This window comes from Amblyomma americanum, chromosome 4, assembly GCF_052857255.1.
Source record: "Amblyomma americanum isolate KBUSLIRL-KWMA chromosome 4, ASM5285725v1, whole genome shotgun sequence".
NCBI lineage: Eukaryota > Metazoa > Arthropoda > Arachnida > Ixodida > Ixodidae > Amblyomma > Amblyomma americanum.
This window is the reverse complement of record NC_135500.1, coordinates 188,773,654-188,801,014: the sequence shown is the minus strand read 5'-3', so window position 1 is coordinate 188,801,014 and position 27,361 is coordinate 188,773,654. Positions and strand designations below refer to the sequence as shown.

At 45.7% G+C, this 27,361-nt stretch overlaps 1 protein-coding gene across 2 annotated transcripts; it reads right to left on the bottom strand.

The window, feature by feature from the left end:
* Nucleotides 1-192: 192 nt before the first annotated feature.
* On the bottom strand, nt 193-26,921 carry LOC144128851 (cytochrome P450 2J4-like). Of its 2 annotated transcripts, none has more exons than XM_077662614.1 (9): nt 26,771-26,921; nt 19,727-19,944; nt 19,490-19,608; nt 18,968-19,074; nt 15,397-15,698; nt 11,974-12,089; nt 7,577-7,835; nt 5,304-5,494; nt 193-2,203 (listed from the first exon to the last, which is right to left on the bottom strand). In XM_077662614.1, exons 1-9 carry the CDS (start codon nt 26,804-26,806, stop codon nt 2,028-2,030), a joined length of 1,524 nt encoding a protein of 507 aa, XP_077518740.1. In that variant the 5' UTR covers nt 26,807-26,921; the 3' UTR covers nt 193-2,027. The 2 variants fall into 2 exon arrangements, with proteins under 2 accessions (XP_077518740.1, XP_077518741.1); XM_077662615.1 differs by lacking the exon at nt 26,771-26,921 and adding an exon at nt 20,599-21,839.
* Nucleotides 26,922-27,361: the final 440 nt, after the last annotated feature.

The following is a 27,361-nucleotide window of genomic DNA, read 5'->3' as shown; positions in this document are numbered from 1 at the left end:
CATGTAAGGTCCCCGTTTGTGCTGTTAGAGCAGTGATCCTTGTTCACTCGATGGAGTATGCGAGGGAAGATCAATGCGCTGAGACTATTGTGGGAAGTGAGAGGAGTCTCTAAGAACCCAGTATGTGAACGCGCGCAGAAGAGATGTGCGCGCAAATTTTCACGCACACAAACACGTAATTCTAAACAAGTTAAGATAAAGATAAAAAATATAAGGTATTTTATTGACCGCGATCACAATGAAGACGCGCCACATTGGCTGCAGGTGTCCCATTCAATAAGCACAGAGAACATAAAACACCCGTCTTCAAGTTGTCGTAGCATGTGCGCTAAACAAGATGTTAAAAAGTGTGCGGAAGATGACAGGTGAAGAGTAAAGAGTGGCTACTCTGTGAATTTATGAACTGTGTCTCAGAAGCTGCTATTCTTGTCCGAAAGAAGACAACTATGTTGAGGGTAGCACGTATGAGGGGGAGGTTCTGGTTTGTTTATTTGCGGAAGAACCGCAGCCAGTAGGGAAGCGCTCGTGGGAGACTGTGTTTTCTCTGCAGAGGAATTGAATCGACTAGTGATGACTGCGGACAGGGTCATGCAGATCATGCAGATCAGACCATGTCCTGGGAGAAAGGTGCAACAGGTTAAAGAATTGGAACAAAAAAGAAAAAGATAAAAGCGATACGTGGCACTCAGAGACAACACGTGCAATAGTTGTCAAAAGCCTACAATGCACGCGTTCGTGGTGTAGTGGGTACGGTCTCCGGACCTCTGGTTATACTGGTGAGCTGGCATGCCGTTTTTTTTTTTCCTGTTCATAGCCCCGGCCATAGTTGTGCGTTCGTAAAGAGTTCTAAGTAGTCGGTTACAAGTAATGAATTATATTTTCTTTCAATTCTGTTGCGCACTGATTACATTTTGCTAGGTGTAACGTTCTTGGTAATCCATTTATTTTTTATTCAAAATCGAATTAGAATCATCATCATCACCAGTAATAGCAGCCCGATTACGCCCACTGCAGGGCGAAAGCCTCTCCAGTATATTTCCAATTAACCCTTTCTTTTGCCAGCTGCGGCCACTGTATCCCCGCCTACTTATCTGTCTCCTCCGCCCACCTAACATTCTGCAGCCCCCTGCTACTCTTGCCTTCTCTTGAAATCCCTGCGCTACCGTTAAGAAAAATCAGCTACTTTCTATTAAAAAAAAAGCTGTAAACATCGGCATGACTTCGACAACCTGAACATGGTTGCAAAATGTTGGCGCAAAATATTTCTTCCTGGTGGAGAGATAATGGTCGGACTGCTGAAAACCCGGGCACAAAAATGTTCTGACACAGAATCCCAAGCGCCGTGCATTTGATTAGCCCCCTGATACTCGATCCGCATTGTTTAACGACTGCATAAAATAATGCGTTGTTTAGTGAGCTTGGGCTTTGTCCCCTAAGAGTGCGAACACCAACGAAGTTCGATACTTTTCGTAACCACGGCCAGATGCGCAAGGTCTACCTGTGTTACAATTCCACCCTTTCTCCCGCGCGTACACCGGAAGAGTCTGCAATGCCGATGCTTAAGTTTTCACTAAGAAACGTGGAACAAATAATGACAAAAACTTAACAGCTGCTAGTGAAATTTACAGCGTATGAATTGCGACAAACAACATATGATGGTCCATGTATATATGTCGTATATACAAGCCGTGTGAAGAAAAATTGCGTAATATTAATGAATGACTCTTTTGCACTTGTTCGTTTACTTTTTGGGGATTGTAACTGATCACTGAAATCAGCTGCATTTCAAACGAGGTAATCGTAATCGACTTCTTTATAACGTGTACAAGACTGGCCCCGGCTTACTGCTTTGCGGACAACAAATGAATTATGCTATAGCGCCCTCATACTGCTATCACTCTATATCATGCTGAAATTAAGTGCTCCTAAGCTGAGTCCGAGATAAGAACTGACTATTAAGGACTGCAGACAGATGACCCGAATGTGCTAGATGCGGGACTAGCGCATTTTGTCAGCGTTCGTCCTCGCTATCGGACCAGGAAGCGCAGTTTCTGTGGTCTGGGAACGCAGACACCATCGCTGTCAAAGTTCAGGTAGACGGCTTTTCCCTCCTCAGGCAGGATGGTGAAGCGCTGGACGATGGTTGAAATATAGACGAACACTTGCGTGTTGGACATGGGCTCCGCGGGACACATGCGTTTCCCTGAAAGCAGCGAAGAAATGCAATTAGGTGTGGGCTCTATTTAGTTTGTGTACATATCGCTCTTGAGCCGAGCCGCGGCGGGGCTGCTTGGAAATGCATCCTTCGTTCCGTAATTCAGGTCATGGGTCTCACACCCAAGCGTTAAAAACAGATAGAAGAAATTAGATGGTAGGGTAGTAGCCAAACCTATATGTGATAGCAGCGGCTGCCCAAAGAACAATATAGGTCACATCCCGAACGCACAGTTCAACAGAATGCTAAGATTGCATCGCGAATATGGAGGAAAAACGCTAAGGCGCCAGTGGGCTGTGCGATGTCAGTGCACGTTAAAGATCCCCAGGTGGTCGAAATTATTCCGGAGCCCTCCACTACGGCACCTCTTTCTTCCTTTCTTCTTTCATTCCCTCCTTTATTCCTTCCCTTACGGCGCGGTTCAGGTGTCCAACGATATATGAGACAGATACTGCGCCATTTCGTTTCCCCAAAAACCCAATTATTATTATTATTATTATTATTATTATTATTATTATTATTATTATTATTATTATTATTATTATTATTATTATTATTATTATTATATAGGCGTCATCATGAAGCAAAACGAGGGCAATTCTTAAAGGAACGCGCGCTGTGCAATGACAGAGCAGGGTTGTAATAAACTTCAGCCTGTTAAAACTAATACGAAGCTCTTCACCACGGCACTCTGCCCTTCTCATTTCACACCCTGCCCCTTGTTTTTAACTTCTCTGATAGCGCAGTTTGGGTGTCCACCCCGAGTGCCAAAGTCACTGCAATTTTCCTTTCCTAATCAACATATTCTTATCAACGTTATTAAATTCAAAAGGATACCACTCCTATCGTTTATATTTACTAAACTTAGAGATCGAGCGCCTTAATCAAGATGACTAAGCTGAGAGATTGTTGTGTACTTAAACGTGTGGGAAAATCGAGAATGATGCTTCTAAATTTATTTATTAAATTTTTGTGAGCTATTTTCTTAGATGTACCGTTTGAAAGCATTTGGAGATGTACTGTAATAAGGTAACCATGTGGGCTAGTTGGCGTATTTGAGACATAACCTCACCAGCGAAAGTACGAGACACCAGAAGAAGAACACAAGACAACGCTGGACTAACAACTGAAGTTTAATCGAGAAACGGCCAGCCTAGGTCACCAGAAGACGCATGCGTATCAGACTCACAAAAAAAACAAAACAAAATATACATATGTGGCAATTAACCAAGGAGAAGAAACATGCTCCATATCTGGCAAACAACAAAAGGCACAACTTTGCCTATCAAACTTGTACGCGCACACTTCTGCTTAGGAAATTAAATTCTTTGTTCGTGAGATGCAAAGACGGTGCACTTACGCATGTGTCACTGCCTTGCAACCGAATATGGTAGGCTTCCAGGAATTCCCTATCCTCCTTGTTTTTACCTTTTCCGATGACTGCCATGTTGTTAAAAGCCGGAACACAGTTACAGTTCCTGCAGTGACGTGGGAGAATATTTTGATCAGACAAATTTTTCAGGGAATTGTTATGCTCGCGTGCCCGGTCATGACAGGGGTACCACATGGCAGGGGTAACTTGTAAACGACACGAGTCCAACAAGCAACGAACTTATTGGCATGCTTCACAGTGCAGCTCTTGGACTTACTTCTCTCACTGGCCTTCGCGATTCGTGAACATAAACCAGACAGCGTACAAGCTGCAGAGAAGACTGCCGTCACGCCGTGCCGTTGTGCTCTTTCTTCAGGTTATGCGAGACACCGGGAAGATAGGGCACCACTTCAACTTTCTTCCCCTCCAGTCTTACATTTCCTGAATCACGTGTGTTCTGATTGTTAATTTTCTGCAGCATCGATCGACTCACCAACTGCAGTAGGCACGTCAGCCGGATAACTCGCGTCACTAAGGCGGCGGACTTGATGGTGAAAGCTGTCATTCACTGCGTGTGGACAGCTCTTCTGCAAGGCATTCCTTAGGCAAAAAACCTTCTGCAAGGCATTCCTTAGGCAAAAAATCATTGCTAGCCTTTGCCTAAGGAATGCCTTGCAGAAGAGCTGCCCACATCCAGCGGATGACAGCTTTCACCAGCAAGTCCGCCGCCTTAGTGACGCGGGTTATCCGCCTGACGTTCTGACTGCATTTGGTGAGTCGATGCTGCAGAAAATTAAGAACCAGAACACACGTGATTCCGGAAATGCTAGACTGGAGGGGAAGAAATTTGAAGTGCTGCCTTATCTTCACGGTGTCTCGCATAACCTGAAGAAAGTGCCACAACGGCACGGCGTGACGGCAGTCTTATCTGCACCTTGTAAGCTGTCTGGTTTATGTTCACGAATCGCGAAGGCCAGTGAGGGGAGTAAGTCCAAGAGCTGCACTGTGAAGCATGCCAACAAGTTCGTTGCTTGTTCGACTGGTGTCGTTTACAAGTTACCCCTGCCATGTGGTACCCCTGTCATGACCGGGCGCGCGAGCATAACAATTCCCTGAAAAATTTGTCTGACCAAAATATTCTCCCACGTCACTGCAGGAACTGTAATAACTGTGTTCCGGCTTTTAACAACATGGCAGTCATCGGAAAAGGTAAAAACAAGGAGGATAGGGAATTCCTGGAAGCCTACCATATTCGGTTGCAAGGCAGTGACACATGCGTAAGTGCACCGTCTTTGCATCTCACGAACAAAGAATTTAACTTCCTAAGCAGAAGTGTGCGCGTACAAGTTTGATAGGCAAATTTGTGCCTTTTGTTGTTTGCCAGATATAGAGCATGCATCTTCTGCTTGGTTAGTTGCCACATATGTATTTTTTTTTGTGAGTCTGATACGCATGCGTCTTCCTGGTGACCTAGGTTGGCCATTTCTCGATTAAACTTCAGTTGTTAGTCCAGCTTTGTCCTGTGTTCTTCTCCTTCTGATGTCTCGTACTTTCGCTGGTGAAGTTATGTCTGCAGATGTACTGAATGGGAAAATGAGCATCTTTGTGTCGAGATGTCATTGAAAAGTGGGAAACGGGCCACGGGATTTAATGAGGTTATTCTCTGAACGATTTTTCTATTTCAAACTGGAGCTTCACGAAGAGGCATGGGCTTACCTATGGAGAAAGGTATGAGGTACTCCGGCTTATCGACTAGTGCTGAACCTCTGTCATCCAGAAACCTTTCTGGATTGAACTTCTCGGGGTCTTTCCAAAGTTTCGGGTCCATGTGTGTCGCCCATATGTTGGATATGACGACTGTGCCAGCAGGGATCAAGTAGCCTGACACCATAACGTCTTGATGAGCCCTGTGGTGCAAGAAGAAGTAGAAAACCAGTATGAAATTATTGATAAACAACTTACGCTGAACAGTAAAGCGAGAACGAACTGCGTACGCAAACCTTAACATCTTTTCAGCGCTCTCTACAAGCTCATATTTTGTTTTGAAGTGCAGTAGGCTTTTACGCGACGAACAATCTAGATAATATGGATTATATTTGCACCTGCACGCTTATTAATTATCCGCCCATGGTGTACTTGAACATCAGTAAGCACTTAAACTACCTTCGCACTAGCTTGGCTTCGAGAATGAAGGGAAATAATGAAGGCAATAGTTAGGTCTTTTTTCATAAGGTAGAACAACAGATGCGTGATAGCAGTTTTTAATATTTGCAAAATTTTTTTCCCACTGTGTTTTGAATGGGTTTAAATAATGAACAATGCTGGTTCAGCATTATTGGACAAAATTTTTGAATATTAGAAAACTATAACGTACTTGTATAGAACAATAGAAGGTAATGGTTCATTTTTCTGATATGCAGCAAAATTGTTCTTTTATAGTGTTTCCATCGCTGGCATCGAGCAGTTAAAACTGCCATAGAAAACCAATGGGAAACGGTTTTGGCGATAGCAAAAACGTTAATAGCGAAACAATTCAAGCCTGCCAAGAAGAGATCTGCCGATATATTCATTGTTATAGTGGAATCTTGCAATACATAGAAAAAAGCGCTCATGAACTTTTTCACGTTTAAAATTTTTTTCTCCCGAATTGTTCAAACATCGCACGTCCCAAATATGCGAAGATCCTCACGTTTAAGCATGCTCCTGTTTTGGCCGTTTTTGAGGTCGAATCACACGAAATTGTCTTAGCTGCCGTCACGAAGACATAAAGCAAAACTATGAATATTTCATAGGAGCCAAAATTATCGATGTTGCTGTCGATAGGTCACATGATTTTTAGTTAAATATTAAACTTGACGCAAGTGATAGTTCTCTGCGGACATTGAATGCTGTTAGTGAGAGTTCGAAGCCTGAAATACTGGAATAATAAGCAAGGATTTAGCCGACATTTTAAATGCATTGATATAACGTACATATTTTTTTGAGACACTGCTGACGGGTGGCAAATTACGGCAGCTCAATTGCAAGAAACAGGCTGCGAAAAAAGAAACAAATATTCGGCCTTGAATGCTGTCTCTGCATTCCGCTCTATGTGGGGAGGTTCATTATCATCAAAAGCAAGCTGCATAATTAAGACTGCAAAGTAGACACAGCGCCTCAAAATAGCCTCTCAGAGAAGTCTTTGCACGCGATGTTGTCATTAGGCACTGTGCCTCCGATGCCTGTGCAGTGTGTACGACATTTGTTTCCTTTATGGTTAGGCAGCGATAGCTGAAGGTTAAAACGGTCTTTACTTACTTCACCTCACCCCACCACGAATGTTAGATGCTTTGTCACGGCTCTATGTGTATCTACGACGTATCTGTGTGCATTTTTTTCACATGCAAGTGGCTTCTGTGCCACACTTTCGCTGTGAACTTGAGCTCAATTTCTGCTCGCGGTACAGTTTTGTTCTCATATTTGGCTGTTCATCTTCACGTTTGAACAGACGACACTAGACGCGACTTCGCCGTGGGCAAGGAACGGTTCCCTTCAAAGTTCACAGTGACATACACGACGGCTGCCATTCACATGTTTTGATATTTTGGAAGAATGAATTGAAGGAAAAGTATCAGCCAACAGCGCTCTGGTAGCCAAATATTACGTCACTTAAGTGGTTTCTTCTTTGCTCAAGCTTACTGTGAACAGGGGAAACCTTGGCTGTCGCAGGAAATGGGCTTTTGCCATAAGCAAACACTTATGGACCACGTCTTTCGTTATATCAGGGCTATCGCGCCCAAACTATACTCGGCAAAGAGCGTGAAAGAACGGAGCGCATCGTCTGCTCTCGTGCTGTGACAGTGTCGCCTGCGCGTGGCAGTTATTCGCGATTACCTGCACAAGCCAGCGAGGGGAGCTCCTTTGTTCCTGAGAGATATGAGTTAGCTGCAACATTTTGGAATGCTTGTTTGTTGTTCCTCGCAACCTGTTACTCCGTGGCGCATACTCACTCCCGGGGCAGTCCCATCAGCACGGGAGTCCTCCAGCGGTACAGCTCCCAGATGGTGGCCATGGTGTAAGGCATGGCGTGTCTGTCTTCCCAGCTCGGGGTCCGGTTTCTGCCCACCACACGGTCCACCTCGGCTCTAATCCTTCGCTGTACGGTGTCTTTCTTGTCTGCCAGGTTGAGTAGGTGCCACACGATAGTCTGGTAGGTCGACTGGGAGCCCGCGCCGAACAGAGTCAGCACGTTGCCCAACAGGTACTCCTCTGGAAGAGGGGAGAAAGAAAATATGAAAATAGAGAAGAAAGTATATAAGGGAGTAATTAATCATTAGCGTCCACCCAAACGCAGCCATACGGGTACAAAAGAAAGCTATACAGCTTCCACTGAAGCTTCGTAATTGAGAAATGAAAAGAGAAAAAGTTAGGCTTTGGTCATCAGGCCTGGCGTTTATTTAAGATCAGTCCGGCCAGCGGCTGCAACGCCGTTACCCTTGAGCAGATCTGCTTCAAGAAGTTTTGATTGCTTTTAAGCATGTATTACGGCTGAGCCCACTTATACAAACTTGACGGTTCCGCGCACTGGGTTTGCTGTGTCCGTGGTCCGTAGCGAACGGACTTTCTATATCACTGTCAAAATTACGAAACCAGGAATCAGTGGCGTGTATTTTTTAAGAAGTCAGCTTATTCGTGTCTCTTCTTCAAGATAATACCTGTCACTGCTCTTTCCGAGCTCATAAGCGCGGTGGTGGGCTCCCAGCCGAAAGATTTTCTGCCAACAAGCTGCTTTGGGGATGCGATATAATTAATAGTGGTTGAAGCTTCCACGGTCGCTGGTGGTATACGTAGGACATCGTCATCGTTTTCACCAGATTCCTGGCAGTCGGAGAGCGCTGGCACATCGTGCACATTTGACATTGGCTTCGTCAGGATATAGCTTTGCGATTTCGGTGTCATCATGCGCCCAAATAGTCAACCTGAATGACTTCAGTTCCGGCCAGCTCACCAGCAACAACGCACCGCCATATAATTCAAGCGCATCTGAAAACATGGGTAATAATATTAATAATAATTGGTTCTTGGGGAAAGGAAATGGCGCATATCTGTCTCATATATCGTTGGACACCTGAACCGCGCCGTAAGGGAAGAGAGAAAGGAGAGAGCGAAAGAAGAAAGGAAGAGACAGGTGCCGTAGTGGAGGGCTCCGGAATAATTTCGACCACCTGGGGACCTTTAACGTGCACTGACATCGCACAACACACGGGCGCCTTAGCGTTTTGCCTCCATAAAAACGCAGCCGACGTTCGACTGCGTTTTCCGTCGTTTCCGGGTCCATGAATCCTGCCTCACAGTCGCATTGTATTAAACAGTGAGTTACATCCAAGCGGTAATAATAATTTCCCCGGCAGGCGAAAAAGAAATTAAATCCGGGCCGTTGGCACCTCGCTTGTCAGTTGCTATCAGCGTGCTCGTGACGCATCGCCAGTAGGACGACTTAAGCGCGTTAATGATGCCCATGTAAATGGGCCCGTCTTTCTCGTCGTATTCGGCGGTAGAAGAGCTTGATTACGGCATTCTGGGAATGAAGTTCATGGGGCTCCGCGCAGCTGTCGAGCACGAGCAGGAAGTTCCTATTTTTCCGCCACGTAGGGGTCGAACTGAACGAGACACTCGGTGAACAGTCACGCGCGATCCCTACATCACCTCTCAGCTTGGGCCTAGGGGCGCTCATCGAGTTGAAAAATATCACGCATCGTCGAGGCCGCTGTCGGTCGCCTGTAGCGTAAGAGAGTGTAGCTTCCAAAGCACCGCGGGTTGCGCGACTTGCTGATGTAAAGCGGCAACCACCGGTAGCTGCAGTCCATGCTTATTCTAGTAGTTATTCTAGTAGTTTTCCTAGTAGTCATCATTTTTTTGTATAATTTTGCCCAGTATGAAGCTCCTTGTGGTCCATCAGGAGCGTGATGGCGGATCCCATGTACAATCTTCCATGCCACATTCACTGTCAGTAGCAAAGCCCTAAACGCAGCAGAGAGCGCATTCTTGACAAATATTCGTGCAATACGACAGATGATAATGTGCATTGACTGATCCCGTCGGCAGCATAAAACGTGATGCTGCACACAAAAAAGAAAGGCTACTTACTACTCGGAGATTCGAGACATTAGCGCTTTCGCACTGCCTTTCGCTGGAATCCTGCCCTCAAAATACAGGAAAAGAAATATCTGGTTCGGGCAGTCGAGGTTTGTTTTCATCGCCGTCCATATTAATGCGACAGGAATACATGGGCCCAAACGGACTATGTTTATATATTGTATGTTTGTATATTGTATATTGAGGAGCCGTAATTGCACTGAAAAGTTTGGGCCCCAGAACAGTTGTCCGTAATTCGCGTCTTCCATAATAATGGGAGTCATACTAACGGGGCACATCTGTAAACAGTTTTATCTAGATTGTATAACATCCCGCGTTTATTACTGTTTATTATGGCCGCCACATTCTTCCTGTGAAAGAGGGAGCGGGGAGGGGGGGGGGAGGACTTGTGTCATGGTGGCTGGGGGACACTATTGTAGAAAGCAAACCATCTCAAAGGACGGAGACACAGAACAGGAACACAGGACGACGCTGTACCATCGACTGCTTTTGTTTCAGAAACGGTCACATTTATACCGTATAGTATAAAACCACGCTTGCGCACACATGACAAATTTACAGGAAAAGGTAGATCGCAGCATCACAGACAACCACCAGGACCGCAATCATTGTGCAACACGTTTACGTTAACGAGTTCAAAAATCTAATTTCTTTATCGAATAGGCTCACCGTCGTGTCACTTAGACATCGATCTGTTTGTTTAACGATTTGGTATGCCACTAGAATTTCGCTTTGGCTCTGAGTTTTAGCGTGTCCAAAAATTGTAGTCTTCTTGAAGAGCAGAGTACACTTGTGCTTCCTGCAATGTTTAGGTAAATTCGCCCCGTCTTCTGTGGAAGGCGACCTTTCATGTTCTCTGAGCCGGGTGTTAAGACAACGGCCAGTCTGCCCGATGTACATATTCCCGCAGAATAAAGGTATGCAGTACACTATCTGGGTGGCACAGGTGACGTATTTGAACTTATGATTGATTGTGCACTGTGAAATTTTGCTCTTCCTATCGTCAATTCTTCTGCACAAACTGGCCAGTTTTCGCGGGGCTGAGAAGACTACATCGACACCGTGCCTAGTCATGACCTTCTTGATGTTGCGTGAAAGTGCTTGCAAGTAAAGCATAACTTCACACTTTCTTTTGTCCTTCCTTTCTTCTGTCACCTTAGTGTTGGCTTTCATTTTTTTTAGAAGCTTTTCAGAAACACCTTCGATACCATGAGTAGGAAAGCCTGCCTCTATTAGTCATTGCTCTTGCTGCACAAAGCTTTCTTGTGCAGCATGGAAGCAGCTTTTCTCTAGCGCGTTACTGAGGCATAACGTTGCAATAGCCCTTTTTGTTAAGTTTGGAGTCGAAGGAGCTGTAAGGAAGTAAGACTGCCTTGTTTCGTGGGTCGCATGTCAGATCGATGTGTAAGTGACACGACGGTGAGCATATTCGATTAATAAATTAGATTTTTGAACTCCTTAACGTAAACGTGTTGCACAATGATTGCGGTCCTGATGTTTGTCTGTGATGCTGCAATCTATCTTTTCTTGTAAATTAGTCATGTGTGCGCAAGCGCGGTTTGATACTGAAAGGTATAAATGTGACCGTTTCTGAAATAAAAACAGTCGATAGTCCAGCGTCGTCCTGTGTTCCTGTTCTGTGTCTTCGTCCTTTGCGCTGGTTTTCTTCCTGCAATCATGTACCGACTCGCCCAGCTCTCCACTCTACTGAATCATGGGAGACACTATTTGGTCACCATTCATGCAGGAAGCGCCAAGCACCCCACAACAGGGCCGAGTTTTTGGCGCTTCCTCGATCGGTCTACCAGTGTTGTGCGGATATTCGCGTTATTGTATCAGAGCCTCAGTGCCATTTTCCTAAAACATAATTTAACGGCAGCACCGCACTCGTTCATAATAAGTGGGTGTTCGTTATAACTGCGGCCGTTATAATTAGAGCTCGACTGTATTACCTTTACAATAATTTCTTCATTGTTTTAACTACTTGCATTACTTAGCCGCCCCGTTGGCTCGTCGGTTATAGTGCTTGGCTGCTCAAGCGAAAGACGCGGGTTCGATCCCGGCCGTGGCGTACGAATTTCGATGTAGGCGAAATGCTGCAGGCACGTGTACTGTGCGATGTCAGTGCACGTCAAAGAACCCCGGGTGCTCGAAATTTCCGGAGCCCTTCATTATGGCGTTCCTCTACATGTATAGTCCGAGTCGCTTTGGAACGTTAAACCCCCATAAACGATAAACTTGCATTATTTACCTTTAAAACAGCTATTAACGTCGTCCTTCTGGTTGCGGATCATCAGCTTGTAGTCTTCTATGAAGTTGACGCTCTTTTCTTCTTTTCCCTTCGTTTGACCGGATACCACTTCTTTGCTGTAATAGACGTTGATACGTAGCTTTACTAACGTGCGTTTTGTGGTTGGTAAGCACACAAACTATAGTACCATGACACTGATGGAAGTGGCGTGAACGGTGAATTATAATCTGTTGAACAATTTTGGTGGCCGGACCGGCATCGAAATTTGAACAAAGCAGCAACTGCTGAGGAGTGCTGTCCCGGAGTGTCCGCAGGTAAATGAAGGTAAGATAGGGCACGGAGAAAGAGAGAAGCACCTTATTTTTAAAAGGCACGTCAGAGCAACGCATCCGTTGATTTCAATCAAACGCTCTCCCGCTACCCTCTCATATTCTCTCCCATTTTCTCCGCGCGCCCAGTGAGGGGGACAAAGCTCTCCATAATAATCAGACGGCGCTACCCGCAGTCTACTGAGCTGGAATACCCGGGGCCGAATAGAGCCTAAACGCAAAAGGCGCCCGTGTGCTGGACAATGTTTGTGTTTTAAGGATAATAATAATAATAATAATAATAATAATAATAATAATAATAATAATAATAATAATAATAATAATAATAATAATAATAATAATAATAATAATAATAATAATAATAATAATAATAATAATAATAATAATAATAAGTTTTTGGGGAAGCAAATGGCTCAGTATCTGTCTCATATATCGTTGGACACCTGAACTGCACCGTAAGGGAAGGAATAAAGGAGGAAGTGAAAGAAGAAAGGAAGAAAGAGTTTCCGTAGTGGAGGGCTCCGGAATAATTTCGCCCACCTTGGGATATTTAACGTGCACTGACAACGCACAGCACACGGGTGCCTTAGCGTTTTGCCTCCATAAAGACGCAGCTGCCGCGGTAAGGTTTGAACCCGGGAACTTCTGATCAGTAGCCGTGCGCTGCTGATCCGGAGTTCACGGATTCGAACCCGACCGCGGCCAATTTTCAAAACTAGTTTTCCAGACGGCGCTCTTTAACAGATGCCGCTAACAGGTAGCGCTTCTGTAGCGAAAAATATCCCAGATCATTTTGCGGCGGCGCGCTGCATCGAAGCATGTTTCAGCATTGTGAAAATTACGTAAGACTCCGTTGCACATAGTGGCGCTGCACCGCGGCGAGTGAAGGTACTGATGTCTGCATAAAGGCTCCCATTTCGAAGCGAACTAAGTGGCTGGCATTGAAACGAGGAGGCGTCGGTCTGAGTCGAATTTGCATCGGCGACCTGTTTGCAATGACTTGGCTCCCTCGATGCCGTACCAAAGAACAGGTTACCTAACATGAACGGCAAGCGAAAACGTAAAAAAATATGCCATTTGGACCGGCTTCAAATCGCAATTGCTTCCGTAGTTGGCGGCTGCACGTCGTTAGCGGCCTTGGGTTGACCTCGCTTCCGCGTTGGTTCTTGGGCTTAAACAATGTTGCCAGAGGAGCCGACGCGTGGCGACGGACTCCGTGAAGGCTGAAAGGGTTGCTTTCGTCGTTAACATAGCGCTTGTGCGGCGGTCGTATTGTAAACGGCGTCTGGGATTCTTTCCAACTGAAGTGTTTACCGGTAATTCTTGGAACAACACCACCCAAAAAATAAAACTACCTGGTGCATCTAGTTGGTGACTTGATGTGTCTGACTAATAAAGCCCAGTAGATTGGTGTTTAGCAGGTTGATACCATGGCGTTCATACTTCACGAATGAAAGTAAACTTTTTCAAACTGCAGCGTCTTTCAAGGGGAAAAAAACAACAAAACATGGTGGCTTGTGAAGTGTCGCACGTACATTAACCAAGCATAACCTGTCTAAACTAGTCGCTATCTGCACTTTCATAATGTAAGCGTCTAGAAAAAAAAGTTCATGCGGGATGGCTCTGCGTTGCCTGTAAATGACCGGAGAAAGAAATGACGTGCTATTAAAGGAAGCAGGGGACTTAAAAATAGTAGGTTTGGCTTCAAGGATCACGCAGTCGCCGGAAACATAAAAATGGGGTTGCTTTCTGTGGAGGCAGTAACAGAACCTTCAGGCGCAGTTGTGTAAAAAACAATCCTGAAAAAACCAATCCTAAACTGCGCCGACCTCACTTGCAGGTGGTGAAGACATCCGCATTTTATTTTTAGACCTTTTCTGGCTTATAAAATTTTTGTTTTCATTGAAAGTGGTCTCTTTGCTTTAGAATATCTAATCTGTCGATTCAGGCAATGTTTCGATAATCTGACAATTTGTCCTCAGTGTCCTCATTAACACAAATCGTTTCAAAACAAGGAAAAAAGCACAAACGGCACCTTTCGTAATTATGCGGCCCGGCTACTAAGGAAGAGCATATTTTTTACTTGTTCTTGTTTCCTTTTGCTATTTTCGCGTTATTCTCTTTCCGCTTGTCCTTCTCTCTCTTCTTCCTATCTCTTTAATACTTGTACCCTACGCAGAGCAAAAGTCTGTTTTTTAAAGTGTGTTATCTCTATACACGCTTTGCAATCCTCAGCAGTAGAAGAGAAATGGCTTGGATAAGTCATGCTTAATTTCTAGCCACCAGTAGCTGCTTCTGTGGTTAGTTTACAGATGCGGCTTCTCGTCGGAATTTCTGCCATGAATATGTGCAGTACGGGGCCAAAATTTTCCTGAACGTAAGCGAAGAGATACTTGTGTCGCGGAAGTCATAGGCCGCCTGTCTGAGCCGAATGCAGCGGGACAACTCTCGCAGGCATTGAATACTCCTCCAGAATAGCGCCGTGGAAAGCAATGCGCGTGTATACGTTAGTACCGTAACTTTCAGCTAATTGAATGGATGCGACAGCAGCCCAAACATTCCACTGCGATTTCTATTTTCTCTTGTACGCCAGTGTTGCGTCTATAACGCTGGCCCGGTCAATGAGAAAACTACGTTTAACATAACGGTGCGTCTAAAGGAAACGCAGAAACTCAGGGTGCATGTTGAACACAGAGAGAAACGTAACACTGGAAGTTAGAGCCCGTGCGCGTCTTCTCCCTTCTGTCGTCACATTGTATCTTCGGGATGCAATACCGAAGTAACAAAACCTTCTAAGATATATGAAGAGCAACTGCCCCAAAATTTGAGTTAAATTAGGCAACCGTGCAATTTAAATATGTCCGCTCAAACGCTTTTGGCATACAGCCTAAAAGGTGCCAACTACCGAAATACAGCTTTCAAAGCTTGCAAAAGACTGAGAAATAAACACACGTACTCAGGACCGGCGTCATTTTGTGTATATCATGTACGTTCTCTATCCCTTGTCTTCTGCGCTAAAACTATTAAATTGAGGAATGCGTACCAGTATCAGCCCGAACCAGGGTACGTATTATCTCTCTAGCAGTAGTGGTACCTGAAGAATTGGGCCATGTCTTCCGCTATTCTTCTCATTTGGCCAAAGCTGGTGAAGAAGAGCTTGGTGATGGACCTCAGGCCGATGGGCATGACCGAGATCAAAGCGCCCGCGGCCAAGCATCGGATGGCCTTCACCAGCAGGTCGTCCAAGAAGACCCTCCTCTCGTCTTCGAAGTCGTACCGCGATCCCACCACGAGTGCCGTCACGTTGTTGGACACGCTGGGTAGGACGAGGTCGGCCACGTTGATGGCTTCTCCCTCGGCTTCCGCAATCTTTTCTGCCAAGTAGACGGCCTCGTCCTGTCGTTGCAGAGACAAAATCAATGTTTACCGCCATGTGCACAGAAAAGAGGTTTTCAGCATGGCTTATGTTGGTTCGCCCCATCATGATGTGTCTTTCCAGGGAGTCATACACTTCAACGTAGACAAGAATGTCTTAGATAATTACGTAATGAACCAAATAAGAAACCTCTTAACACTTGTTGACCCAGAGATCCCATAATCGACCTTCTGTCAGCAATGCCAGTGCTCTACCGGCTAGGCCACCAGCCCGTGAAAGGCCGAAATCTGTGCAGAGAGGCTGTTTCTGCTTGCGGTCCTTGCTTGGTGCACGTATATGGACGAGGAAAATGCTGAAATTTCCTTGGGAGAAATCAGATGATGATGGCGATGAGCACGCTATTGGTGATCAATGAGGATGCACCGGAAAACTGCAACGTGAAACTAGTCCTTCGGAATGCAAACATGTAATTCACTGAGAAAAATATAAATAGTGCAGCAAAAAAAGAGCACAAAAAGAGCGAAACATTAATTGAGTCATAGTGCACGAGATACAAATTTTTACTCAAAGAAAAAGAAACCCAGTGCCTTAAGTTTCAGAGTTTAAAACGTGGAAGAATTTGGCGCAGTTTTTCAAACAAATGTAGATGGCTGAACAAGTATTGAGCGCGGACAGCAGCATTTCGGGACAAAAATATAAAATAATCAATATAATTCGAACCCGCCCGTGGTCAAAATATAGGCGATCGTCAGTTCGGACACTTAAAAAACGGTTCAGTTGTAGTTATCATCTTTTTGAAGGTCTCAAGCTTTAACAAGAAGAATACGCACCGCGTAATCAGCATACTGCGACTCACAGAAATACAAGAATTACGACATTTCAATAACTCAGTTCAAAATCTAGCGAACAAAGTTACTTTCTGAGCCCACAAAAAACCTCTGCAAATTACATGTACAGTGCATGCTCCGAATGGTTTGTAGTTTACCGTCCATCAGGTTACATTTACAACCGGACGAAATGCACTTAATGATTTCTAATTTTTCTTCTTCTGCGCTAGCCTCCCCACTTTACGTAAGCAAATTTCCTTATCCCATCTCCGAACATGAAGTTAATGCGCTGTCAGCTATTTTCCCTTTTCTTTAAGATGAACTCTGTCACTCTGACAGGACATCAGTGATATGTTCACATTAGATCACTGCTACCCACTGCATGATTATAACTGCGGAGAATTTGTTAAGAGGTTCAATGGAGAACACCTTAGTAAGCTGCGATTCGCGCATGATAGTGCCTTGCTAGCAACTTGATTGCGTGAATTGCACACAATGGATCCGAGCCTTAACACACACACACACACACACACACACACACACACACACACACACACACACACACACACACACACACACACACACACACACACACACACACACACACACACACACACACACACACACACACACACACACACACACACACACACACACACACACACACACACACACACACACACACACACACACACACACACACACACACACACACACACACACACACACACACACACACACACACACACACACACACACACACACACACACACACACACACACACACACACACACACACACACACACACACACACACACACACACACACACACACACACACACACACACACACACACACACACACACACACACACACACACACACACACACACACACACACACACACACACACACACACACACACACACACACACACACACACACACACACACACACACACACACACACACACACACACACACACACACACACACACACACACACACACACACACACACACACACACACACACACACACACACACACACACACACACACACACACACACACACACACACACACACACACACACACACACACACACACACACACACACACACACACACACACACACACACACACACACACACACACACACACACACACACACACACACACACACACACACACACACACACACACACACACACACACACACACACACACACACACACACACACACACACACACACACACACACACACACACACACACACACACACACACACACACACACACACACACACACACACACACACACACACACACACACACACACGCACGCACGCACGCACGCGCACGCACGCACGCACGCACGCACACGCACGCACACACACACACACACACACGCACGCACACACACACACACACGCACGCACGCACGCACGCACGCACGCTCGCACGCAACGCACGCACGCTCGCACGCAACGCACGCAACGCACACGCACACGCACGCACACGCACACGCACGCACGCACGCACGCACACAAAAATGCAGCGGTAAGCTCAAAAAATGAATACTAAGAAAGCCAAAGTAATTTGAACAGTCTACTACAAGAGAACAGCAGGGTACGATAGATAATATGTATAAGCAGTTTAAGTAAGCAATGCTTGCAATACGCAGATTTAGGTCACAAACGTATCAAATTTTGTGAAGAATACTATGCTCTTGGGACAAGTAATACAGCGAGTGGGGGAAGTTATCATGTAGTCTAGTTTTGAAAGGCAGCGAGAACACTTCAGGCGTAGCAATCAAGAAGCAATGCGAGTGAGGGCAAACAGTCGTTGCGAAACTTTCAATCACTCTTGATAAATACTTTGAAACCGGTTTCTCAGTCGGGGCTCTCGCTAATGTCCCCGCAAGCAATTGCTGCCTGTAAAGCTGGCAATACCGTTAATGGCAACGCCGCTACGGAAGGTTACCGAACTTAATACAAAATATACCGGCGCTGTGATGTTGAAGAACCGTTTTTTTTTTGCACGTATGGCTCTACAGGCATCGCTATAGGAATTATTTAGAGCAGTGCTGCATTAGGAAGCTGATAAAATAAGCTCATTGGCAATTTGCGGGCAATTTAAACACGGTCAACTTTTATAATGTGTCGCGACTCACAGAAACTTCCGGTCAGGCATGGACCTCGTGGCCTCGTTCGCCGGGCACTGCGGTTGGTTGTTATCCTCAATCTAATCAACATACTTGTAATCTATCTACTTGACATCATTTGTTAATGTATCATACATATATACATTTTATTATACTTCAGTGTTATACCAAACAACTTGTTTGGTTATATACTGATTACATAAATCACATGCTTACTCGTAACGCTAAAATTCTCTAAAAGATTGACGTGGAATGCTGAAACGCAGTGGATTAAGGCAACGTGTTAGCGGATGCTTACCTCAACTTGCTGTTCCATGGTCTTCCCACCGTACGACCCGGATGTAATGGAACGGAGACAGAATCTTCTATTCTCGGCCCATGCCCGTCCATTGAGATTAGACACACCTGTGAAAAGGCACATACTATTGAGGTCAGTGCAGCGGCGGTAATCATTAATAGAAATCAACGCTGTAATAGTTATTGGTTATGAAACATCAACCTGAGCTATACGCAAGACTTCGGTCGCTTTAATATACCGTGCGCTCATTAACGATTTGCGTAAGCGTGGAATAGTTTGTGTGTTCTAGATGGGAAATGCCCTGAAGTCTGCCTGCAGCCTGCCTGCAAAACGGTTATCATGGTTCACAATAGGTTACTTATTTAAATATCTAATGCCGAAAGCGGCGAATTCCGCATTCCGACACTGCTCTATGTACACTCGGTAGAGCTGACGCTCTGTGTTAAGGTTCCAGATGTTCCACTGTTCTGCACATTTATTATGCGCCACAAATGGTTCATTTGCAAACAATGTCCCAATCACCTGTGATGCCCGCATGATCCAGGAACAGCGCCTTCGGTCGGTGCAAAAGTTTCGAGTAGCCTTCTGAGATGCTCTCGAAGTCGTTCAGTACGGCGACATTCATGGCGCCGAGCTTCACACTGAAAGCAAGGCAACGAACATGTCACAATCTGTAAATCATGGTACACTAATAGATTCTAGTAACCAATATGATTTGTTAGTTTAACTGGTTGTTAGGTTGTTTATCTTTTTTCATACCTGAATACAGGACCATACTTCTCGGCAATCCGCTTGAAAACGACATGCTGTTGTCCTCGCAGAAAGGGTAGGTAGCCCAGTACCGGAACTCCCCATGGCCCAGGAGGCAATGGTGCCCGGCTAGTGTTGTCACGGCCGGGTCGCAGCCACAAATAGACGAACAGCACTACTGTTACACTGCCAGCTGCTAGTGCTGCCAGCGCTGTTGCGAACCCGCCCTGTCAGAAATGGTAAAGGCGATGTGCACTGAGTGTAGCAGTTTTCTATGGTTTACTGCGAGAGAGATTATATTTAAGGAAGAGGCTAGCCTGCGTTATGTTCCCACAGTTTGCCTCATAAACGATACGCGCAGCTGCGAAACACTGCCGTTGGGGGAGTAATTATCTGATTCCGGTTGAGTCTCGTGCTTGTCATTGTTATTCTTTTGCAATGGTCCACTTCAAGCCAACGCGTTTTTAGACGTGGTCTAAGGCATAAGAAGTAAGCAAAGTCGCACCGGAAAGCTCTACTGCAGTGAGTCTAGTCACGTGAGCACTAGACGCAAATAATGCACATCACCTTCAGTGCCCACAAGGCATTAGACCGCAAAACATTTATTTCGTTCTTACGCGATTTTGCGATAACAACCTATTTTCACAGAGCTGCACTTGGTGGCGGTACGAAAGACTCATATCTAATATGTAATATGTTTTGAGGTAGTAGGGGTGTTTCGCCATGAAAATTAGTGTCGCACACAATTTTTCCCTTTCCTTGTTGTCATTTGGCACTCTACCGTTTCCTAGAGGGCGCATTACCTGTTGATTATCTTGATGTTCCACGCTGCTATGTGTAATAAAGATTGAATGTTTAACAAAAGCACTCTTTTAGCATACCTGCATGTTGCCCAGCAGTCGCTCCAATGTTCTTGCCTGAAGGGCCCTCTAACAAGCTCTTTTGTGTGTTTGTGTAATCTGGCTGCACTGTAGACGGCGCCTATTCCAAAACATGTCATATGATATCGTAGGGGCGGTTATGAGGAATCCCAGCCTGTCAAATGGAGGCAAGTTACATAGTAATTGCGCCCTCGTTCAATCTAGCATCATGCTGCAGCCGTTCCGCCTGCTGCACCCTGCGCTTACTCAGCCACTAGAGCTGGGGCGTTCTGACAGGTGCGCTCACGCGTGCGCAAAGATAACAAATAAAAAGAGTAAAATAATGCTCTGAACTCGAAAAGCCTTCGTAGTGCCGTTAGCAACAGCCAGTGCGCAACTCCAACTAGAGCGTCAGGAATGCGAGGCCAGTTACGTGACGTCATACGAGGTCTCTCTGCGGCAGGTATTCTGTTGCGATACGAGCGCGAAAGAAAGCTGTATGCGAGCGGATACGCGAAATTGAAGTTAGTCAAAGGTAATGTAAGCTGCACATCCCGGAGAAGCCTCCTTCACTGAGGCACCTGTCACTCTAGGGTGCTGTTTACTGTGTTTATGAGCGGTTTGATGAGTGCTTCTACCTGTAACCTACATGCCATGAGGTGCACTGCTCTGACTTAATGTATGTACACAACGAGTTCAATGCTCGCGTGAGTTGGGCACGTGTCGGTAGAGCTGTGAAGTTGAGCGGAACCTATGGCGCCATGAAGTATCATGGAGGCGTAAAGCGTTCCTTCCTCCGTTCTTTGTAAAGTTGGAAACGCTGAGCCAGCCCAGTGCGGGTGGCTTGTAACCACCTTTTGTTGGGCGCAGGAATTGATTGGTTTCTCAGAAGCCTCAGATGGCATCTCATACGCTTCGCATGGGTTAGGCCTATGTGCGAATGCACTCAGTACAGAATAAATAGTGCACTGCACTGAATCTCCTTGCACGTATACTTGCGACGATGTCTTGGGCAGTGCCTTGAATTTAGAAATGAGCTCTTATACATACCCAAAGGACACCACGTGCGCAGCTAATACCGCCATCTGCTCTTTACACACACTGTTTTTGCCGCTTTGCACCCATGACCAAGTTAAGAGCTGGGCAGGCCAGAGTAGTGCCCTTTCGGCAATCGTCTCACTGTTCCCATTGTTAGAACCCGTTCCATGCTATGAATAATTGAGCGGCACTGTAATGATTTGTACAGTCGCAGTATACATGTATCGAGCACATGTTTCTGAGATCGAAAAAAAAAGCGGATCAAACGAGTATTTGAGATGCAGATTGAGGTGAAACTGCTGCAAAAAATTCGACTTTCTGTCAGCAAAAAGGTGGTCTGGGAGTTTCTCAACACGCGAAGACGTGAAAGTTAAAAGAAGAGCCCCACCCTGCCCTGACGATTACGCTTGCTTAAAAAAAAGCCACTACTTATTGGCCTGCGCCGTGTTGGAGAGTGCAGACGGCAGTAAATTAGTCGCAGTAGTGGTAATGAAAACCTTCATTTAGCCAGGTTAGATACTACCGTACCCACTGCTGCCGTATCGGTGTTGTTGGTGGGTACATCTGTGACGGACACTGTGATGAACCTGTCTTCTTTTGCACAATTCCTTTGCACTCAAACTTGTTAAGCTTTTTCCGGTTAATAGACTTTCCCAGTGTGCCCTCTAATAGCAAACAGTATATACGCCCTTAACGTGCGGAGTGGGAAACGTACATTACAGCGGGGGGGGGCACTAATGTGGTAATCCAGAACGACGACAAACTACAGAAAGTGCAAAGGTCGATTTAATTCATAGTGGCTGAATGCGCGCGAAGCTCTCGGGTACTACTGGCACATAATACTTTGACTACCTCGTTTCGGCGCGCAGCTTTCAATTGCATGTAAACCGGCCGCGCTTTGGAAGACGCGGTATTCGAAGTGATTGCGTGTTGTATATCTGGCAACGCTTGTACGTGACAGCCGAGGGGTAAGCTGAGTGGTGGCAAGCAGTGCTCTGTCTGGTGAGTTGCGCATAATACTTATCTGTGATGACCCCTTCTCTTTGCTCTATCAGTTCTCATCCGGTAATGCTGATGACTGGACGACAGAGTGGGGGTGCTTTCCCGTGTTTGCTCCAGCAAGGATTCTCCCTCGGGGTAAACACGTTTTGCATATAGACGTACATATTAGACAGATGAGACTATTTTTATGACGGATCGCGTGCATATATTGTGGTACGACAAATACAATTTATCAATCAATTTATTTTCCCATCTTAAAATACAGATCAAGGGGTTGTAGAAAAAAGCTGCCAATGAGCAGTTTGACTGGTCTACAGTCCTAATGGTCAGCAGGGAGGCAGTACTGAAAGTTACGCAATTTTAAAGCGAAGACAAATATACCAAGGAACCACTAAAGACATACAAAGCAGCAATATGTACACATAAATAAACATAAGCCATGTTACTTAAATACATGCTGTGAAGTTCTCGGCGTGATCAGGAAAACAAATTGAAATTAATGAGAGCATAACTGTTAAGATGACAGGGAAGAGTGTAATGAAAGAATTCTTTTTCTACGTACAGTCAAGGTGTCGGCACTATGCGTTCCTCGCCATTCCTTGTTGGCTAGCCTAATGAGATTGAATATCGGTTTTTATTTTTCATGATTTGAAGGCATGCACTACTAGCTCCTAGTGTTTCTAGGTTATCCGTTACCTTTTAGCCCAGTCATTGCATTCTGGAGCTCTGACCACCTCCATAGCACGAGGCGTCGATTGGCTACGTTTTAAAACGATGCAGTTTCACTAACAATGATCAAGAGGCGGCTTAAGGTTTGCTTTGGTTTATGGGGGTTTAACGTCCCAAAGCGACTCAGGCTATGAGGGACGCCGTAGTGAAGGGCTCTGGAAATTTCGACCACATGGGGTTCTTTTACGTGCACTGACATCGCACAGTACACGGGCCTCTAGAATTTCGCCTCCATCGAAATTCGACCGCCGCGGTCGGGATCGAACCCGCGTCTTTCGGGCCGGCAGCCGAGCGCCATAACCACTCAGCCACCGCGGCGGCTTGCGGCTTAAGGTGCGCTACTGTTCTAAGGAAACATTTCTGTCATGTCGCGTATCTCGCAAGACAAAACTGGTGAAGGCTAATTTGGCAGTGGTTTTGTAAATGCTGTTCATTTATCTGTGCGTAGCCCATGTACACTTTTGACATGTGGCTGTTACTAGACAGCCACCACAGACCGTATCGCCGCGGCACATGTACGTGCTTTCGCCTTTCGCGATCGGTTAAAGTGAGACTCCTGATGACCTGTTGCAGACGCGGACACTCGTCACCGACTCTGTCGCAGTGCTGTAGACAATGGCTGCAGACCACAGTGTACGTTAAATTCATGCGCTGTACGCATAAGCTCACCGTATTAAGCGGGAAATCTGTATTGCTGCGTCTGTCAGGATTATTTTTTCAGCGCAGACTTGGCTCAGTATTTGTTTCGAATTTCGCGGCTGAGCGGATCCATCTGAACCACGTCCGCTTCCAGCTAGCGTCTGCGCTCTAGTAGCAGCAGCGCTTACTTGCGTACAGGAGCAGGTGCTTTGCGAAATTCCATTCAGTTTCCTTCAGCAAGCTTTCACTATTGCCCAGAGCGAGAGGCATGAACTGGCCCTCTGCAATGCGGCGCACGCTGATGGAGAAAAACGAAGAGGGAGAGGAGAAAAGAGAGGAGGTGAAGCCTGGTTGTCTAAAGGACAAAGAGGGGAGGCGAGTTAAGGACGCGAAGATATGTAAACGGTTACGGAAGAGAGCAGGGCAAACCGTGCCCACAGTACGATGTGCGCCAGGACTGAACGGTCTCTGAGTGGCGTTGACCCAAATATGCTGCAGCAGCACCAGCAGTCTTTGTGAAGGCGGCCTTGAGCCGGCGTATACTAGGCATTTATGTCGCGGACGCTAGATTCGGACGGATTCATTTAGGCGCGAAGTTCAAAAGAAATACCGAGTCAAGTTCGTGCTGTAAAAGGAAGCCCGACAGACATAAAACAGATTCCGCTCTATACATGCTGCGAGCGCATGTCTGCCGCGCATGACCTTCGCGTATACTGCGGCCTTCAGCCACCGGCGACTGCGCTGCCAGAGAGTCCATGTCGGGTAGTGAATAAACGATAGCGACGACGCACTGTCGGGGACAAAAGTGCTGTCTCGATCCCAGATGCCGCCTGTAGATGGCGTTGCGATGCAATTTTACGTTGCTCCAGCTCCCGCTGCGTGGAATATACCACTTTTGTCCCCGATAGTACATACAACTAGTCCCGAAGGACGCTGTCGGCCGAGTACTTTGGGGGCGGCGAAAGAAAGCATTAGTGAGCGGCGCCTTTTCGTAGCGATAGCGACGTTTCCGTCAGGCATAAGTTCTTTCTCGGGTGCTTTTGTCTGCAAGAACCACTTTTACGCGTTATGTACATAATTATGGTGTAAGATTGGATCTCATAGAACATCAGTTCTTCGTAGGCAGAACGCACGCTTTCAAAGAACGTCTTGATGGAAGACTCCGGACTAATTTCGGCCATCTGAGCTTCTTTAACATGCACAGGAATGTCGGTAACTTGGCCCGCATTTCGCATCCACCCATGAATGGGTGTCGAATCCTGAGATCATGCTCCTTAAAACGACCTAGGACACGCTGTGAAGTTGTAGCGGGCGCAGAGAGGTATATTCCTCCGAATTTTACTCCGAACAGCGATGACTACCGTTCACGGGCTGTTTGATTGATTGTTCAAAGAGTTAAAGGGGACATTTTACACCAGGTAAATGGTCGCGTTACAACGGTTCCGGAGAGGAGTTTAGATACAAAGAAATAGGAAACGCTGCGAATAAATACCACTGCAGCTACTGCTGCAGCTGCAACGATTATTACTACTAATACAACTATTACTAACACAACTACTACTGCCACAAGTACTACTAACACAACTAATACTATACTACTACCACTACTACTACTACTACCACTACTACCACCTTTCAGTGCACATTAAAGATCTCAGGTGGTCGAAATTTCCGGAGACATTCACGATGGCGTCCGTCATAGCCTGAGTCGCTTTGGGACGTTAAACCCCATAAAACATAAACTACTACTTCCACCACCACTGCTACTACTACTAATACAACAACTACTAGTTCTACTACTACTAATACAACAACAACAACAACTACTACTACTACTACTAATACAACTACTACTAATACAACTACTACTACTACTACCACTGTTTGTACTACTACTAATGCAACTACTACTCTGCTACTACTACTAATACAACTACTAATTTTACTACAACTACTACTACTACCACGGTTTCTACTGCTACTACTTCTGATGCTAATGTATTATTATCACAACTACGACTACAAGAAGTCCTCCTGATACTACCACACCTACTACTACTGCTACTACTACAACTGCTACGATGACTACTACTACTACTACTGCCACCACTGCTACTGCCACCACTACTACTGCTACTACTACTGCAACTAATGCTTTTGCTCTCCTACTGCTGATTTAAAAATAATGATAATAATGAGAGCAGGCACAATTTTGTATATTTTTCTTCCTTTCACTGGCGATGGTGGAGAGAAAAAAAGTGAAAATTGTTTGGTGAGCTTTTCACCACTCAAAGCACCGAGCAATGGCCGGGGGGCAGAAAAAAAAACAGCGCATTAGCTACGACTCTCGACATGGCAGAATGTAAGAGGAAAATAATACCGCCAGCTTGTAATACTCTAAGCATACCGAAAACGGCTACACTGAACAAAAAAACACACAAATTTTTTTTCAAATCAAATGTAATCACTCGAACCTAGTAGAGGCAACGGCTTTAGCAGCTTTTTAAAAAAGTCTATATTTTCGCTTTTCGAGCCACAGAAAACATCCAGATTAAAAAACATTTGCTGGTAACACCCTAGCTCTTGACTATCAGCAACAAAGCTTTAGCGTGCAGTTTCCTGAGAGCATTAGATGAACCGAGCAGCGTTGATAAATTCAGTAAGAACGTTTATCGTGAGCGCCAAGAGAAGGGGGTATCGGTAAGTATACGCGGTACTGTCCCGAGCGCCACGACTAAGCCTCATTAAAAGCAGTGCACTGATACAACGCCTCGGTCGTACGCACCTCCATTATAAGGGCTCCTCCGCCGGCTTCCCCCATCACCGCGTTCGTCCGTAAACACGGCCGACTGTGCTGCCGGTCTGGCTTCTAACGATGCAACGTCTGGCCCGAGCGGACTGACAACACCCTCGGCAACAACTCTTTCCCTCTTCAAGGACGTTTCGGCTCAGAGCTCCCTCGGCGGTCCGCGGTTTTTTTCTTTCGTGTTTTGTTCTCCTTACAGGCAGTTCGTCCCTCGCAAGTCGGGACATTGTTTCGCGGTGTTGCGTTCCAGATATCTTTTATCGAGAACCTTTGTGAGTTTTGTAAATAAGCTTCGATAGGATTTCCGCGTTCCAGATTTTCTGCACCGGCACTCGCGGCTCATGACTAAAGCCGATGAAGGCGAGTGAAAGGGGCGTTTGCAAGAACTGCTCCTGCGTGTCAGTGGTGGCACGACCACCGCACTATTGCTTGAGTACTTAGGCGCGAGGTGAGCAAAACATAGAAGGTCATAAAAGGTGACCTTCTATACATACTGCAAAACATACTGCGAGTTAATGCGATAATGTTGTTGAACCCAATATAGCTATTGTGGTCATTTTCTTATCGTTA

Coding starts and splice junctions, on each gene's coding strand:
- LOC144128851 (XM_077662614.1), bottom strand. CDS start 26,806: ATGGGGGAAGCCGGCGGAGGAGCCCTTATAATGGAG. Junction 19,609..19,726: donor AAGTATGGTCCTGTATTCAG/GTATGAAAAAAG, acceptor CCTTGCTTTCAG/TGTGAAGCTCGGCGCCATGA. Junction 15,699..18,967: donor CCATGGAACAGCAAGTTGAG/GTAAGCATCCGC, acceptor CTGCAACGACAG/GACGAGGCCGTCTACTTGGC.